The following is an 18,388-nucleotide window of genomic DNA, read 5'->3' as shown; positions in this document are numbered from 1 at the left end:
ACGCTGTCCTCTTTTAAGAACTATAAATATTTAATCATAACATAAACATAATCCGAATCACTGCACGCATATCCATAACAACCACGAATTATTACAAATCTATACGCGCATTATAGTCTCTACGCACAAAAGATTTCCAGGTTTTTCGCCGCTCGTGTAAGATAGGTTCATCCCACCCCTCTCGCAGGGTGTTTTGCGGAAACACGGTAAACCCCGCTTCCGCAATACACTCTATGTTCGGGTTGGGATGGCACTCTCGGCCATGAAAGATACTTATTATCTAAAATTTGATGTTTTATTTGGTGTGTTTCATAACTTTTGCTTGCACAATCTACTTCTATGCCGATAACATTTCCCACATTCAGCGCACTGGTATGATTTCTCGCCAGTATGGCCGTCCATATGAGCCTTCAGGTCTATTTCTCCTCCATTGAAATCCCACACATGTCGCACGTATAACATGTCGTGCCATCTTCTCCTCGCCAATGCCTGTTCAGGTACGTATGTGTGGTGACCTCCTGCATGCATTTCTGGCACAGAAACTGCTTATTGGATCCATGTGTGGTGCACCTGTATAAATACATGTATGCCTTTAAAGGTATGCAATTAAAATACTTTAATTGCAATATTTTGGTAACCTTTAATAAAAACGCCTGAGCTTGTGACTGGTAGATAATTGCTTAATTATAGAATAATATAGAATAAAACAAGAATAATATAAGCATTTTTTAATACTAGAATACACTTACATATGGCGCGTCAAGTTCTCCGTTGTGTATAACTGTTTCTAACAGCGTGTAAATGCTTTTACACCGTCATTGCGGCGCTCATGCAATTTCAGCCCCCATGTCGTTTTCAACGCATTCCCACAAACGTGGCAAACAAATGACATTACTGAAACAGACACTGTCATTCATTAATTAAGCGCCACTTGATTTACTTCGCAAAATATATTACACAAATTGTAGTTTGTTAAAAGAATATCATATGTAAAAGCATTTTCATAAAAATACGTCTCGCGCAAACAAACGCTTATTAAAATTTTAAAAGATGGCTTATCTAGCTAAGTAAAACGACATAAAGCGTTTCACTTTCCCTTATGCATATGACCGTAAGCATTATGATCATAATTATAATTAAATATAAATTCAAACATCTTACAGCAATAGTTATGGATATAAAAAGAATAAAAAGTTTTAAAAGCTTTCGACATATACGATAACTCATTTTTATTATTATATAAGATGCCTACGTGCGTTTATCATTTTTGGTAGACTACGTGCGTTTGCCTTATGAAAATGCCAACGTGCGTTTGCCAAATTTAAATTCTTCAGAAAATGCATTTGTTTGTACAAATTGCATCGCACAGAATATTCATAAAACAAATAAAAACCATTATTGAACAACTGAAAGTCAAAACAATTGAAAAAATGTGGCAATTTATCTTAATATTTGACATTTTAACACTACCTACGTGCGTTTGCATTCATGGACACAATTTGTATCGAAGTGTTCTCGAAAACTATGCAGACATGAATGGTGACCAATACACCGATCGAAAGACAAAACAATGCATTCTTTTTTGCGCTATGTCATTTGAACGAACTCTCGCGTATAACAAAAATATCGATAAGAAACTTACCTTGATTGACGATCAAACGAGCCAAAATACTACTGGCGTTTGCATTTGTGGTCACGTGACTTTTTTGCTCATCCCCGGTGAACTTTATAAGCTATGCTTTCGTTTCAATCCGATTTAATATATTAATGCAAATACTTAAATTATATTTAACGTGTATTATATGTATATATAGATATATAGATATGTTGAATAAAATATGCTTAAACCAAGTAGATCGCGGGGTAATTCTAATTTAGCAGTTAAACTTATTGATTTTACTTAATTTATGCAAAAATTTTCTTCATTGGCAATATATTTAAACAAAGATATACAATATGCATGTTAAAACACCACACTAAATTTAAGTTATTATTTGAAAAAATAGGAACTACTTCTACTGATGTACAGGCACACATCCGAGGTTGTTTTCGATGGAAAATGGTCAAGGGGTTCCGAATGCTATTAAGCTACGTGGCAAGATCCTACTTAAGTCGCATATTTAAGTGAACCAACCCAGAGTGTCGTTACTTTGACTGGTTCTCTTTATCAAATTGTGGACAACCCGCAAACGTAAATATTAATACAGACACCAGTGATCTCCCTTTATCGAACAGTTTTACACAAATTCCTCATGTATTCAAATTACAGCCCTTAAGACGTGTACTTCAAAATATTGAAACTAAAAGGAAAAGGAGTTTGTTTTGAAGAACATGAAGTGAAATTATAAAAGAAGACTGTTTGTCAGAAGCAAACAAATGATAAAATCTATCTAGTAAAACTGAGCAACTGAGTATTATCTTGAGATTGTGTTTTTAAATGCAATGCAATTAATCATTAGTAGTCTCAGACCGACCGATTTCAGAAAACAGATCAATTCAATAAAGATTTATCCAATTTAAACATGAAAGTTTTGAAATAAAACATTGGGTTCTTCTTATACATCCTTGGATTAAACATTTAAAAATGTGACAGTATGCAAATAACTGAATATATTTATTTTTATTTACCATTTAAATCATTCAGAATTAAATACAGCAGTCGAACTTAATCATACGTTTGGAAAATCTTACAATAACTCAAAGTGAAAAGTTTTATTAAGCAAAAGTGATAGAGCGGTTGGCAAGATTTTATCAATGGTCGTGCCGGAGAAAAATCCGGTGGATTTAATTGTAATGACAAGTTATTAATTTCGTGATGTAAAGTAAAACTCGCATATATTTCTAACGTTTCACGATGATTTATCTGAAATTTTAGTTCTGTAAGATTTCAACAATGGATTTAATGGTTCGTGTTAATTAACTCTCATGTTTCGAGTTTTAGAGCATACGTTTATATTGAAGATTGGACTTAATCGATTAGACAATAAAGGGAAAGGAACGCCTGTTTACCTTGATTCAATTGTTTTAACAGACAAATTGTTATTGCAAATACCTCAATCGTGAAGCACCTCTCTATTGAATTGAAGTCATTGTCAAAAGATTGTTCGTAATTGAAAGTTGATTCACTGCTAATATTTTGACTCAAAATGCCGGAAACTTGGCATGTTTTAGTGATTCCGTTACTAAGTTGATGGCTATAAGCTACTGTCAGAGTAACTGACATTATTGCGTATAACTAATTTTAACAATTAAACAAAGGATTTAAATAAGGATGTCTTCTAGTGCTTAAATTATTCAATTGAAACATAAACGTTGAAATGGCGGAAAACGAACCGGAAGTTACTCTCATGAAGCCGGATGCTGCCTTACAGAAGTACAGCCTAGAGCTACTGACATGTGTCGATGAAATGAAGTAGGTTGTCTTGAAACCTTGTTCTGTATAGTTGTGTTTGTATTTACTTTACCGGTTTATTAGATTGGTCAATATGTGATAATATCGAAAGTCCGAGTTGGGCCAATTTGATGTGTAATACAATGTGTAATACCGTGACAAACGTAAAAGAAAGTAAAATAAATATTGACGACAAACCAGAGACATACAAGGCCACAAAACAACATATAGATACTTCTAATGCATCCAAATTTATAAAAAAAACTAAAGAAGTTACCGCCTTGGAACGGTAGCTTCATACAAAACAGATCAAAACAGGGCAAACTTTGTTGAAGATGTTTTACGTACTAGGCACTGATTATTGTCAATATTATTAACAATTGATACATCAATAGTTGATTTAACAGTTTTTATTTTAAGTTAAATATGAAATATACAAACAATAAGCATTAACAATCATCTCCTGTGATTATGCTTTACAACAGCAGTTTAGAAAGGAGTAATTGTCTCACTTCTGTAATTCTCTCATATTGCTTTTATATGATTACATACCCGGACCCCGATCCCCTCCCCTTAACTCGTCCAAGTCTACTTTTTATGTCAATGTCGGAGAAACAAAGAAATAAAATACGCTATAAAATTCATCATTTCTGAATTTTTAAAAAAATATCCTGGAAGTTCAAAACATCTGCAAACATTTTAAAACATTTCGTTCTTATGGCGAGTGGCACATGTCAAAAGGGTTGCGCCCTCATATTTACACCCCCTCTTATTTTAACTCTTGCATCCGCCACTGGTATTGAGATGTTTAACATTACAATGCTTTGATCATACACTCCTTTATATATAGTCATATTCTCAGGTACCGTCGTGATGTGCTCCATAAGCAGGTTCTCCGGGAAGGCCAGGAGAAAGAACGGCTCCAGGTGGACCTCCGCCGCCTCACTGACCAGCTCGTGACCCTGAATGAGGCCATCTGTGATCATGTGATCGCCAGAAACCAGATCAACCAAGCCATTTTAGGTCAGTAGCAACTTAAGTTTAAACATATTTATTTATGGAAACAGTCATAGCAACATTATATTGATCATTTTTAATTATGTGTGTACCACGAATGGACATAAATAACAAAGAACAATTTTCGTTCACATAACTATGTCCGGTGTAGTCATCTCGATATAAGAGTTCAGGTGAAGATAATTGCAAAAGTATTAGAAAGTACATTGTATGTAATGTCCGACTTTAAACAAGAGGTAAATTGTAGAGGCAGACCAATCTATATAGTATCCGACATTAAACACGTGGTTCTGTACAGAAGCAGACCATTGTATATAATGTCCGACATTACAAACGAGGTCCGGTGTAGAAGCAGACCATGGTATATACTGTTTGACATTACACACGAGGTCCAGTGTAGAAGCAGACCATTGTATATCATGTCCGACATTACACACGAGGTCCAGTGTAGAAGCAGACCATTTTATATAATGTCCGACATTACACACGAGGTTCGGTACAGAATCAGACCATTGTATATAATGTCCGACAATAAACAGAGGGTCCAGTAAAGCAGACCTTTGTATTTTATGTCCGACATTACACACGAGGTTCAGTACAGAAGTAGACCATTGTATTCAGTGTCCGACATTACACACGAGGTTCAGTAAAGAAGCATTCTATTGTATATAATGTCCGACATTACACACGAGGTTCAGTACAGGAGCAGACCATTGCTTACAATGTCCGACATTACACACGAGATCTAGTGTAGAAGTAGACCATTGTTTACAATGTCCGACATTACACACGAGATCTAGTGTAGAAGTAGACCATTGTTTACAATGTCCGACATTACAAACGAGGTCTAGTGTAGAAGTAGACCATTGTTAACAATGTCCGACATTACACACGAGGTCTAGTGTAGAAGAAGGCCATTGTTTACAATGTCTGACATTACAAACGAGGTCTAGTGTAGAAATAGACCATTGTCTATAGTGTCCGACATTACACACGAGGTCTAGTGTAAAAGTAGACCATTGTTTACAATGTCTGACATTACATACGAGGTCTAGTGTAGCAGTAGACCATTGTTTACAATGTCTTACATTACACACGAGGTCTAGTGTAGAAGTAGACCATTGTGTACAATGTCTGACATTACACATGAGGTCAAGTGTAGAAGTAGACCATTGTTTATAGTGTCCGACATTACACACGAGGTCTAGTGTAGAAGTAGACCATTGTTTACAATGTCTGACGTTACATACGAGGTCTAGTGTAGCAGTAGACCATTGTTTACAATGTCTGACATTACACACGAGGTCTAGTGTAGAAGTAGACCATTGTTTACAATGTCTGACATTACATACGAGGTCTAGTGTAGAAGAAGACCATTGTTTACAATGTCCGACATTACACACGAGGTCAAGTGTAGAAGTAGACCATTGTTTACAATGTCCGACATTACATACGAGGTCTAGTGTGGAAGCAGACCATTGTTTACAATGTCTGACATTACATACGAGGTCTAGTGTAGAAGAAGACCATTGTTTACAATGTCCGACATTACACACGAGGTCAAGTGTAGAAGTAGACCATTGTTTACAATGTCCGACATTACATACGAGGTCTAGTGTGGAGGCAGACCATTGTTAGCAATGTCTGAAATTACATATGAGGTCTATTACACACGAGGTATAGTGTAGAAGTAGACCATTTTTTACAATGTCCGACATTGCACATGAGGTCTACTGTGGAAGCAGACCATTGTATATAAAGTCTCACATCAAACACATTTATTATGATTTCAACATTAAACACGAGGTCCGATGAAGAAGCAGACCATTTTTTTTGCTTATGTCCGTTCTATATTTATGCTGGTTTAAAAAAAAACATTTAAGACGTTTCATAGCTCGTTTGGTGATGAGGAAGTGTTGAACAATAAATAACATCAATGTAATCATTTTTGAAAAAATACTTTTTCACTTATCATTATATCGTCTTGTTAACTGCATAATTATAAACGTAAATAAGATGTGTTACTTTTAGAGACTGAAGCAGCGTTCAGAAGCATGGCAACAGGAAGTGAAAATCTGCTCCACTTCCTGAAAAAAGTGACTGCTCAAATAGGACCGCTCCTCAAGGAACCAGAGAGCACAGATAGTGAGGAAACCGACCGAGGAAAGCGAAAATCTGGCCGGAAATCGGAAACACCTCGTAGATGACGTCACCATAGATGCGAAATCTGGTTCACTTAAGAAACATGATTGTTTCATATCCATTTTTGACATTAGAGAGTTGATGCGTGATTTGAATTGACGAATATATTTGAATTCAGTATAACCAGTTTGTTGTCGGCGATTTAATGAGTTTTTTATCCAAGAAATAGGACGTTTTTACGGTGTATTGCCTGTTTTCGTCACTCCTTTTCTTCTCTCTTATGTTTTTTGTACAATCAACAAAAGAACGTGTAAATAAACATTAGGTTAATGACATAATTGTTTGTATTTGTTCCCTTACAAAGCTTAATTCAAAATATGAAAGGTTGATTTTTGGTAAAAAGAACTCGTCATCACTAAAAGTAATGTCACTTTATCTATATTTATTTATCTTTATCTGTTATTATCTGTTACTAAGTAAAACATATTCCCTCTCGTTTCCTCACCAGTATTTATTTAAGATTAATTGACTTTCAAATTCAAATTAACGTTGCAATATTATGAACGTATTTTTATAATGTGATTTTTTCCTTCGCAGTATTTTAAATCGCATAACACCATACGTCCCCTTTCGTAAACCCTGTGCATTATATCCATTAACATGCCATGTCAAAAAGTAGATCTGACAATACCTGAATTTAATTTGCGGAACTAAAAAATGTAGACCCGTGGCCCACAGCTTAAACATTAAAACACTTGCGCTGAAGATCATCTGAGAAATAGCTTCAATAGTGTTTAATTGACTTGAAATGTAACAAATTCTAGCATTAATCATACAGCTTCAACACTGAACGAAAGCCCAACAAGATCGAGGCCACTAGAGCTCCATCACTTAACGGTGGTGCAAAAAAATGAGCTGTAGACACTTCCGTGGTGCAGCGGTGCCCTGTGTTTACTTCTACAGACGTGAATGTTATTTATGTTTTATTTTTTCATCATTTTATGAAACAGACACGTCATTTCGAAAATCGGAGAATGTGGTACCATGTAAGAACAGGCTGACTACGTTTTCGTTTCAATATTGTGCGAATTGTGGTGCCAGGATCTTTTCTCCCGAATCCAACTTGTGAATATTTTGAGATCTGCTAGTATTTCAAGTACACTTCGTTGCTTACACACAAGGTTAGGACATTCTGGCACATGCATGATTGTTATGAAAAGAACTTACGCCGGAACAAAACAAAAGTAATAAGCACTCCTTAAAAAAGAAAATATGCACTTATTAAAAGTGGTGGCACTGTCGAGTAGTTGTGGCGCGGTTGATTAGTGGTGGCACTGTCGATTAGTGGTGACGCGGTCAAGTAGTGGTGGCGCTGTCGAGAAGTGGTGGCGCTGTTGAGTAGTGGTGGCTTGGTCGAGTAGTAGTAGCGCTGTCAAGAAGTGGTGGCGTAGTCGAGTAGTGGCGGCGCGGTCGAGAAGTGGCGGCGCGGTCGAGTAGTGGTGGCGCGAGTAGGGGCGGCGAAAGTATTGGTGGCACTGTCGATTAGTGGTGGCGCGGTCGAGTAGTGGTGGCGTTGTCGAGAAGTGGCGGCGCGGTCGAGTAGTGGTGGCGCGGTCGAGTAGTAGTGGCGCTGTCGAAAAGTGGTGGCGCAGTCGAGTAGTGGTGGCGCGGTCGAGTAGTGATGGCGCTGTCGAGTAGTGGTGGCGCTATCGAGTAGTGATACGAGTACGTTTTGCGCCCGAAAAAACATAATAGTTGACTTGTTATACATATATATTTGCTAGAATAGTGTTCATTGGAGTTGTATATTTAAGTGAAAGTCATGCACCGGTTTATGCCCGTGGCATTTGTTGCATGCCTCCTCCAAAACCATTAATATATATTTTTCTGAAACGGCTACCTATCCTATAATTAATAAGCGTCAAATATAAACATTGAGAAAAACTTATTAAGAATGAGCTTTAAACTTTCAAAAACATATCAATGCTTTATATTTTGAAAAATGATAATATATAAAGCAAATTGTAAAAGTATTTAATATATATACTCATAGCATTTAAGTTAAACATGATCTCACACTGTTTCGAGGTTAATTTGTTCAACCCAGAACTACGATTCATTGTATTACAGGATAATGTTATGTTTTTCGTACATGTTTTGGTTGGAGGAGACAAGTGGACTGCTATATTTGACAGCACATGGTTACTACATCGACAGCGTAACTTTTAATTTTCTTACGGAAATATATTTCGGTAATTTTTATCATCGCCACATTCAAAAGTCAATAAATTTCCGTCAGTATTTACTGAAAAGGTATAACGAATTTCTAAATATCATAAAAATTGAAAACCTGACTCACTGATTTTATTAATTATATATATATATATATATATATATATGTGTGTATATATAGTTATCAATATCATAAGATTATCAATATCATTAGGTCTTCAGTATCATTATAGCAAAAATATGTGTTCGATTCTCTACACTGTCACCAACACATTGACAAATATCAACACAGGAAAGACTTAGGATGAAACATTGACTTCGTGCATAATGTTCAATCAAACGGTAAATGGGAAAGATGAGAGTCAAGACCAACTAAGCATAGGAAAAATAGAATGATGTTACAGGGGATTTAAAGGGTTTCGATTATCCCCAATTGTCCTAAGAGAATGTGCATCATATGCACAGGAAACTCACTTTGTTACTTGTGGGATGATGGAAGGCATTTTATTAAATTCTTTCCGGTGGCCTATAGAGATTTATAAGTGGGATTCAAATGGTATTTCACTGTTTTCCTTTTGATAGTTTTCACTGTTTTGAAATTTTAGCCCGCTCTCAATTCCAAATCAAACTTCAGCGCACACAGGTTTGGGCACACAATCAATGACGTCATTTCCGACATGACGTTACGTTCGCTTACAATATTGCGCACTTTTCTGAGAACTACTATACTTTTTCATATAATGAAAATAATTTGTTTTTGTTTCAGTATAAGATTGCAATATATTTCGACCTGTGAACACCAAAAGTAAATATGACACTCGTGGCTTTGCTACTCAGGTAATATAGCTTTTGGTGCTCACTCGGTGGAATATATATCATTCTTACACTGAAACAAACAAAAGTCCTTAATGACCTCAACCAAGATATGAAAAATATCATCATCAGGAAGGCGATAACTAGAAAAGTTCTGGATCAAAAAAGAGATTCATTTTACGCCTTTGATAAGACCCTTTTTGCAGCGCAGGTTTTGAAGTTTTCAACAGTCAGCCATTCCTGCGTCCCGTTTCAATAACGATCGTAAGGCTTCAGATCGTAATTTTCCAGGCCTGACCCGATCATTAACTATATGGTATGAGTATTAATCCTGTTGATTCTGCTCATAACTTACGGTAACCCATAGTATTCTTATACAGGCTGAGATATCTTATTGAAACAGGTTCATAATGTGCAATTGCTGTTCAATCACATCTACTCGCAAGCAGTGACCCATGCCCTTCGTTTTCCTCCTTATAGGCCAAGCAGTCAGACCACTGGCTAAGCGATATCTGGGGGGATTCATGAAAAGGCATTTGCAACAGTGTGGGTAAACAATTTTGTAACACAAATGGTAACGTACATACATGGAGTTGGGCAAACAATCACAAATCAGGTAAGTTATTTGCATATTTCTACGTTATTAACTCGCTCCTAAACTAGAGATCTAGCCTACCGACTGTACCGATGCATGAGCTTTCCGAAAATGTGCGTATTGTCGTTTAAAACGTTTTACTTCTTGAGAACATTCAAACAATATTTTTCAAACACACATGTGTGCCTTGGCATGACGTAATCTGAAAATATTGTTTGAATGTTCTCAAAAAGTTAACACGTTAGAAATTCTAAAGCAGTCGAATATCTTACAAATGACCTAATGTAATTTTATGGGTTTCTGAAAAATTGGACTTAACTCGGAGTTTATCTAAAAAAATGAAAAATTCTAAATCAGTCGTCGAATAAACAACAAACCTTAAAAAAAGGAGAAAAAATGTACATGGTAGGTGAAAAAACATTAAAGGAAAGAGACACGATCGAAATACGCATTTAAAGTATAGCTAGTTTCACAGATGACGATGATATTTATACAAAGCTCAACAATACTTCAGACATTTCTTGAAGGGTATTATTTATGAATTTAATGATGGAAAATTAATAGTGTGTATTTTGCAATAATGTTGTTGCAAAAGAATGACCATTATTAATTGCCGAAATGAGAACTATTAGTTGCTTGAGAGTAATAACATTAGGGGCCGAATTCAGAACAACCACTCTCACTCACACTCATTGAGTTAATCCTCTGTATTCACATAACGGTCGAGATATTTTCGAGTGAATATCCGTATTCACAGGTGTGAGTGAGACTCAAGTGTTTTGCGTGAGTGGGACATTTGTGAGTGCTCGGCTAGGCCACTTGAACCGCCCTCAAGGATTGGTTGTGAATACGAAATGAATGAGTGTGAGAGATAAATGTACATGACAAGTAGAAAAGGTGAAATATATCAGATTTTGGAACAAATAAGGGATATCCTCGTTCCCAGAGCATACTTAAGAGACGGGGATAATCCATTTAAGTACGTATGCTTCAAAAACGTTGCCCTCTATAAGAATCAAATTTTCAAAAGGATGCGCCATTCATATATATTTGTTTTGTTTCATAATGATCTTGAACGCCCAGCAAACTTGATGGTTGCGTTTCATCGATGGCTGCAAGAACATGCAGATAAATGTACGCGAAATTAGCAGCCTAGCGGCATAGCGGCGTGAACATGGCGGACTAGAAGTCCAAATTTGTTCTCTATTTCAAAGTAATTGGTCATGCGTTTAATCGGAAAACATGATAAATAAATGTTTTTATTCGTACATAATCATAGCTGTCTTATTTTTTTCCCACATCGAACCATGTTTATATGAGTTTCCTCTATAACAATGCTTAAATAATGTTTTTTCTATGCAAAATTCGTCACGCTGGAGCATTTTTTTTTTCAAAAAGTAAATCAAGCATTCCAGCGGCGTAGTGGCGTGTAATTAACGGCATCGTGGCCTAAAATTCCCAAAAACTCAATCCAGCAGCCTCCCAAAAGGGGTAAATACTGATACTCCCTAAAGGATGTGAATTTATGAATATAACATTTAATTCATCATTGTTTTGTTTAAAATGATTTGAGAAAGGCAACAATTTTAGGTCGCTAACTATACGCCGATAGGCCGCTAGACGTTATGTTCATTTTCATTTCAGAGCGTGGTCAGATAAATGATATGTATATTTTCCAGCTTTTATTCAGTTGGATCATCATCATCATCATCATCATCATCATCATCATCATCATCATCATCATCATCATCAACATCATCATCATCATCACCACCAACAACAACACCACCAACAACAACACCACCAGCATCAACAACAACAACATAATTATTGTTATTATTATTTATTATTATTATTATTATTATTATTATAATTATTATTATTATTATTATTATTATTAATATTATGATTATTATTATTATTATTATTATTATTATCGTCATCTTCATCCAATTTCCTCTACATTCCATAAGTTGTTTTTCACTCAGAGGTGTAATTTCCACATAAGAGGTAGATTCGTTCACTTATTTTATCAATGTGCTATTTTTAATTAAGTGTTTTCAACTTTCTTATTTTCTCAAACGTCAAAGACCGCTTTATGCTAACTACCAAAGCAAGATTATATACCAATACATATTTAAATTATGTGATACTATGGAAAACGGCTACATATTTAAAACATCATCAACAAAAAACATGCATTTAAACGCATTTTGCAACAGTTATTTACCATCCAAAACGTTTATTTTTATTAACCAAAAGTTTTAAAATGTTAAATTTCAGAATAACAATTGGTGTCATTTGTTTGTCGCCATATCTACCAATAAGGTACTCAAATCGCAAATAAACATATGTTTACTGTAAACATCACCATAGTCAAACAGATAATCCGCTATGATCATGAAAATATACATGTATATGTACTGTATTGGTCACTTGATGAAGCGGAGTGTTAGCGATGAGTGTGAAAACGAACAGATCACTTGAGGGTCACTCCCCTAATTTCACTCAAGTGAACACTTGAGTGTCCCTTACGGGAATGTGGTTGGAGTGTGAGTAAGAGTGGATGTTCTGAATTCGGCCCTATGTCTGCTTAACGCATCAAGGGCGATAACGAATGTTACAAATACTTGTCGCGCAGTAATTGTAGTTTCCCTTCTAAAAGATAATAATGACAAAATATGTATGGAAAATATAAGATTCGAGATTCAAACATATACATTTAGTAGCGTTAACATATAATGTTTCTTATTACATGGTTGAAATATGATTAACATTATTGGTGATCACTAGACAACTAATGGTATCAATATTCAAAAATAAATACAGTCGAACCCTGTTGGTTCGAACTCGCATGAACCGGCGAAACTACCTCGAGCCTCGGAAAATTCGAGCCAAGCGGGATTGTTTAGCTTCGGTGTAAAGAAATCGGTCCTAATATCTAGTTCGAACCAACGAGAAATTCGAGCCAACGCGGTTCGACTGTATTTAGTACATGAGTGTTAAAAAAACAAGGTAATATATTTACCTTTTCATACGAACAGACGCAAAATTGTTTCATATAAGGTAATAATGTAGATATAAGATTTGGTGGCATTTTCTTGGTGTGCGATCGAATTGTCGTTAAAGCGAATTTACTCGCTGATACCGCATGCACAAGCGAAATATGCGATCAATCTTTAAATGTCGTCGGAGTGTCATATTACAAATAACAAGAAAGGCATACTGCGAAATCATTAATGTTCGTGGGGCATTAATGTTCGTGGTTTTCGTGGGTTGGGTGATCCACGAATTCAAGATCCCACTAAATATAAACCCTTTATTCACTTTTTCAATTGCCTTGTTACGTACATACTCTAGTATATTATTTACAGAGGTCGCAGTATACAGCGTTAAAACCTGTCTCACTGTATAACTTACGATCATTATTCTGTTAGTATATTATAACTGCCTTTAACAAATACTGATCCAAATCAATTAAATGTGTTTTATGCAGCAAATGACAATTATAAGCATTTAAACGTGTGCTGTTAATGAAAATCTCCAAGTTTACAAGATGTGCGTGATGAGTGTCTGTACTCGATTTTTTTATTAAATGAAATAATTAATCGATTACTAGTACATTGAAGGTTACTAAGCACCGAACGTGACAATATACGCACCTTTTCGGTGTTTTCACAGTTTGCAAAATTCTTAATTGGCATTCAATGGCTTCCCCTATCTGTATTTATGATCAGGGTACATCTTCTTTTATAACCTTTATTCCCAATTAAATCGATAAGTGACATGGGTATATGCACTAATTGGCATGTCGTACCACATTAGTGAGTGTCATAAACCGAGTGACGAAGAAGACGGAAGTCACGGGCCAGCGCGTGGATATTATGCAGACGATCGCATCTTATTTATTTTTTTCAAAAATGAAAATCCAAGAATTCAAGTACCCACGAAATTGTTTTTTTTCGGCAAACCACGAAATTTCATGCCCACGAACATTAATGATTTCACAGTACATGGGTGCAGAATATTGATCGGATAAACAGGCTCAAGATATTGTCTGATAAACGAGTGTCTGTCATTCATGATCGATTGTATTTCTATACAAATATTAGATGTATAGCTGGTCTATTGTATGTGTAATTCGACAATATTGATCATAGAGAGTTTAAAGTCTTATATACAAAAATTCAGCTCTTGAATCGATAAAAGTTGAAAAATATAACTCACCATTCAGTTGCAATTTTAATGCAGATATTGGATAAGGCAATTGAAATATTGAGTTGGTATTAAAACTGGGTAGTGATATTTCTTAACATTTGCTTGATTTGTGAGTTACAAGTAATTAACATTATGCCAAATAAAAAGGACGACAGGGACCAGAAAAGAAATAAAGAGGAAAAGGAGAAAGTGAAGGAAGATGGTGATGAAGAGGTTGTGATAATAGTGGACGGAAAGCCGTTTCATTTTTCGAGCGAACTGCTATCACGGCATTCAAGCGTTTTTAAACAGCAATTAAAAGACCATAAACGGCAACAGAGGCGATTTGAAAGACTGGAAGATGACATGCAGTATCTAGATGTCGCAGACTGTATGGACTTCGAGGACGTGAGTGAAATAGGAATAGTCATAGAGGACTTTAAATATTCTGAGGTTAAGCCGGCCTTGGATATATTGCTATGCCAGGGAAAGGCCAGCGATCTATCACGTGAGCATTCATTATTACTCACCAAACGATCCGCATGTTTACATAAAATTAAACTTGTTAATTTCAAAATAAACTGAATGATATTTTCAGGTTAACTTTATTATTAAACCATAAATAGTAACTTTACCTTAAATGGTCGCAAAAAGAGTGAGTATTGATCGATCAGTTTTTATTCCGCTTGATATATTAACTTGAATTTTTCTCTCTTTTTTCAAGAAAAGAAAATTCGGAAAATATTGCCGTTTCTGTACAAGTACGAAATAACTAAACTGAAAGATTTGTGTGAGCAGAAGCTGCAGAGTCTGTTATCCTCGAGTGACAATGCTGACCACAAGTCTGCATTAGACCATCTCTATCTAGCTGAAAAATACAGCTTGAAACGGCTCAAGAGCGTTTGCATTGACCTATGTGCAACAGACACCAGCACAGCTAACAGGCACAATGTTACAAAAGATAAACACGTTGTTGAGAAAACAAAGATAGAAATTCTGAACTTAATGTTTGAAAAAATGGAAAAAAGGTATGAATACAAGTTGCAGCGCATACAATCAGATATGAATAAAAGATGTCGACAAATCGAAAAGAACAGAGAGAAGTTTATGGAACAAACCGAACAATGGAAAAAAGATATGAGTGATAAAGTGCAAGAAGCCTTAAATGAAGGGGACCAAATACATGCAGATCAGAATGAAGCATTGAAAAAGCCCGCTAAAGAATGGGACAGAATATATGCAGAGATAAGTAAGAGTATTCAAAACGCCGAAAACAAAGGTGAGCACTTACAGGAAGATCTCTTTGAGAAGATTCAGCAAGCTGTCAAAGAAGGGAAGAAAATGCATGCAGAAATAACTAAAGTCAGGCAATGCAAAATCAATGAAGCATTAGAAGAATCTTTGAGGGAGAATTACGATCTATATGATCAACTTGACCAACAATCAGTTGAGCTGGATGAACGAAACAAACGTTTGACGGAATCTGAAATAGAGATCGAAAAGGCTAATCTTTTGACGGACAAAGCTAATGCGAAACTGCATAAATACATGCAGAAAGATCATGAGCTGAACACATGGATGAAATGGGCCAAACCGGTCAAGGAATATGGCGAGGGATGCACATGTTTTCGACATGTGCAATACAGGAAATGTTTGGCTGTCAATTAAAGTGTTTGCTACATTTGACAAGTTGACACAAGTTGGCTCATGTAGTTTTAAGCCGCATGTGAAATTGAAAGTACATGTACATGTAGAATAGTTATTTTTAGCTGAATAGATTTACTTAAACAGATTGATCTACAAATTGTGTTGACCCTTCTATTGGATTTATTTAATGACTGATTTCTGCCATTTCGTGTTTTCGACTTTTTGCGGCAAATGGCGAAAACGCGCCAAGTCTCGGGGCGAACATATGTTAAGTTTCGGGGCGAATAAGGCGTAAAGTGACAGGAAGAGAATGCGACAAAATTATTGGCAAATTATCCAATACACAATCTATGATTATGTGATTATTAAATAAGCTTACTTTTGTTAACTATTTTTTAAGTTTTCAGTTAGACTTTATTATAAAACTGTTTTGCTATTTGTTATTTCTTTGAAATAAAATCGATATGTCTGTTTGTAATAAAGTTATGATATGATAGGTCTTCGTAAACTTACCTGATATTTCTACGTGTTAACTTAAATACTCAGTAAAATAGTGGGATAAGTTTAAAGGTAGAAATAAATCTGTCGTGATGAGTATTTGACAAACTAACAATACAATGTTCAGATCACAGTGCTTTGGGTACAAGTTAGCAATTTACGGATTTATTGGTACATATTTCAAATACCCGACACGTGAATCAGAACAGAAAATGCAAAAACATTGACTTAACATGCAAATTTACCATAAATTAACTTTATCATCTTACAACCCCATATTGCATATGTTGTAACCAACGTACATCGTGCGTTGCAGTGTGAAAGGCTTTTTACATACTAGTCTATAGTAACAGTAAAACTGCGAACGCTCGAGGACGCCTGGGACCGAGCTAAAATCTCGAAGGAACCGATGTTTCGACCGAAACAAATTTCAATTTTCCAGTCTGTTATTAAATGTCCGTATGTTCTGTACCTCGTATATTATTTGATTAACAGCACTTATCAAGTCTATTTCTTAAACAAAGTTAAAATAGTTTGGCTGCATTATTGATCCTTTCGTTCATCTATCAGAATAAATTTTATTATCAAATAAAAAGCTTAAAATTTTCAAGAGATAAGGAGAAATCAACACTAGTTAATACCCCAAAACAGCCGCGTTATCTTTTAAATAACATAATCTGTTAATATTATAATGTTCTTAAATAATTTCAACAACCGAAATCACAATCAAGTTCATTCATGTTAATATCATTAGACATGCAATTAGCTCGACATTGAAATCATTGTTGAGCATTGAAGCTTTTGAATTGTATTTGTGCATTTACTTCAAAACCTTCTATTTTACAAACTCTTAGATAAGTGGGGATTTTCTTTAGCATACTGTTGACGCTTTGAATACTCAGCTCCACAGTCTGTATCTAGATTCCAGTAACAGCATCTTGATATCACCGGTGGATGTTTCCTTGTATGATCGTTTTTCTTATGAAATCATTTATAATCAGAATCATTAATGTAAACGAACAATTTCAATAAAACCGAGACTTCTGTTGTTATTATATCGATGTACGTATGTTGTGCCTATGAAGAATCTATATGTATTGTTAAATCCACACTGACGGGTTAATCCTAATATCAATTGCTCAACATGTTTGTCGCAAACATTCTTATTCATCAGATATTTGATAATGATAACAAGATATCTGTACGCATAGCATCATCACTCTGGTGAACGAGAATGGTCGCAATGAAATAACGGCAAATTTGATAATTTCACGAACGGCAGGTGAATTAAAAATAAAATGCAGCTTGATAAAACCATACCAAAGTTTGTTTTTATAAACTCGGAAGCCGACTGTTTGGCTCAATCTAAAGGGCAGATAAGTGCAAGAGATCGCGAAAATGTGTTCAATTACAAATCAGTTAAATAAAGCTCATAGTCAGTATCGAGAACTTATAACTACACGTATATGCAAAGAAAAATACAACTTGACGTTTGAAGTTTTCAAATATTTGCAAAGCGCGATTGAGGTAAATGATTTTCACGGAATTCCGATCAATGTATTTACCTAAATACGATCACATGACAGTTGTACGGTAAAGCGATCCTCGACTGTATTGTATACATTGTCAATGTAAACACCGAAAACCGGGAAGTTGAATGACGGTGTATTGCAAAAGCTCGAGCTACAGTCTGCCCATGTTATCATCAGACACCGAAAAACAATGGCACGTTCGATAATGGGTAAAGCCGATATATATTAAGCCATTTTTACTTTAAACATTTGTCTATTGATAGATGTGAAATTGTAATAGTTTACTTGTCACTGGATTAAACTAAAACATCGGTTATGATGTGA

General features: G+C 35.5%; 2 protein-coding genes across 2 annotated transcripts; both read left to right on the top strand.

Annotated features, from left to right (window-relative positions):
* Positions 1 to 2,801: 2,801 nt before the first annotated feature.
* Positions 2,802 to 6,882, top strand: LOC128210333 (microtubule nucleation factor SSNA1-like). Its single transcript, XM_052914615.1, has 3 exons — positions 2,802 to 3,412; positions 4,254 to 4,414; positions 6,440 to 6,882. The coding sequence occupies exons 1-3, from the start codon at positions 3,318 to 3,320 to the stop codon at positions 6,613 to 6,615; spliced, it is 432 nt and encodes a 143-aa protein (XP_052770575.1). The 5' UTR covers positions 2,802 to 3,317; the 3' UTR covers positions 6,616 to 6,882.
* A 7,438-nt stretch (positions 6,883 to 14,320) lies between these two features.
* LOC128210332 (uncharacterized) lies at positions 14,321 to 16,530 on the top strand. Its single transcript, XM_052914614.1, has 2 exons — positions 14,321 to 14,895; positions 15,112 to 16,530. The coding sequence occupies exons 1-2, from the start codon at positions 14,541 to 14,543 to the stop codon at positions 16,053 to 16,055; spliced, it is 1,299 nt and encodes a 432-aa protein (XP_052770574.1). The 5' UTR covers positions 14,321 to 14,540; the 3' UTR covers positions 16,056 to 16,530.
* The last annotated feature ends 1,858 nt before the right edge of the window (positions 16,531 to 18,388 follow it).

The sequence above is a fragment of the Mya arenaria genome, chromosome 12, assembly GCF_026914265.1.
Source record: "Mya arenaria isolate MELC-2E11 chromosome 12, ASM2691426v1".
Lineage (NCBI taxonomy): Eukaryota > Metazoa > Mollusca > Bivalvia > Myida > Myidae > Mya > Mya arenaria.
Note: the sequence above shows the minus strand (reverse complement) of the source record. Positions and strands in the feature narration are given on the sequence as shown.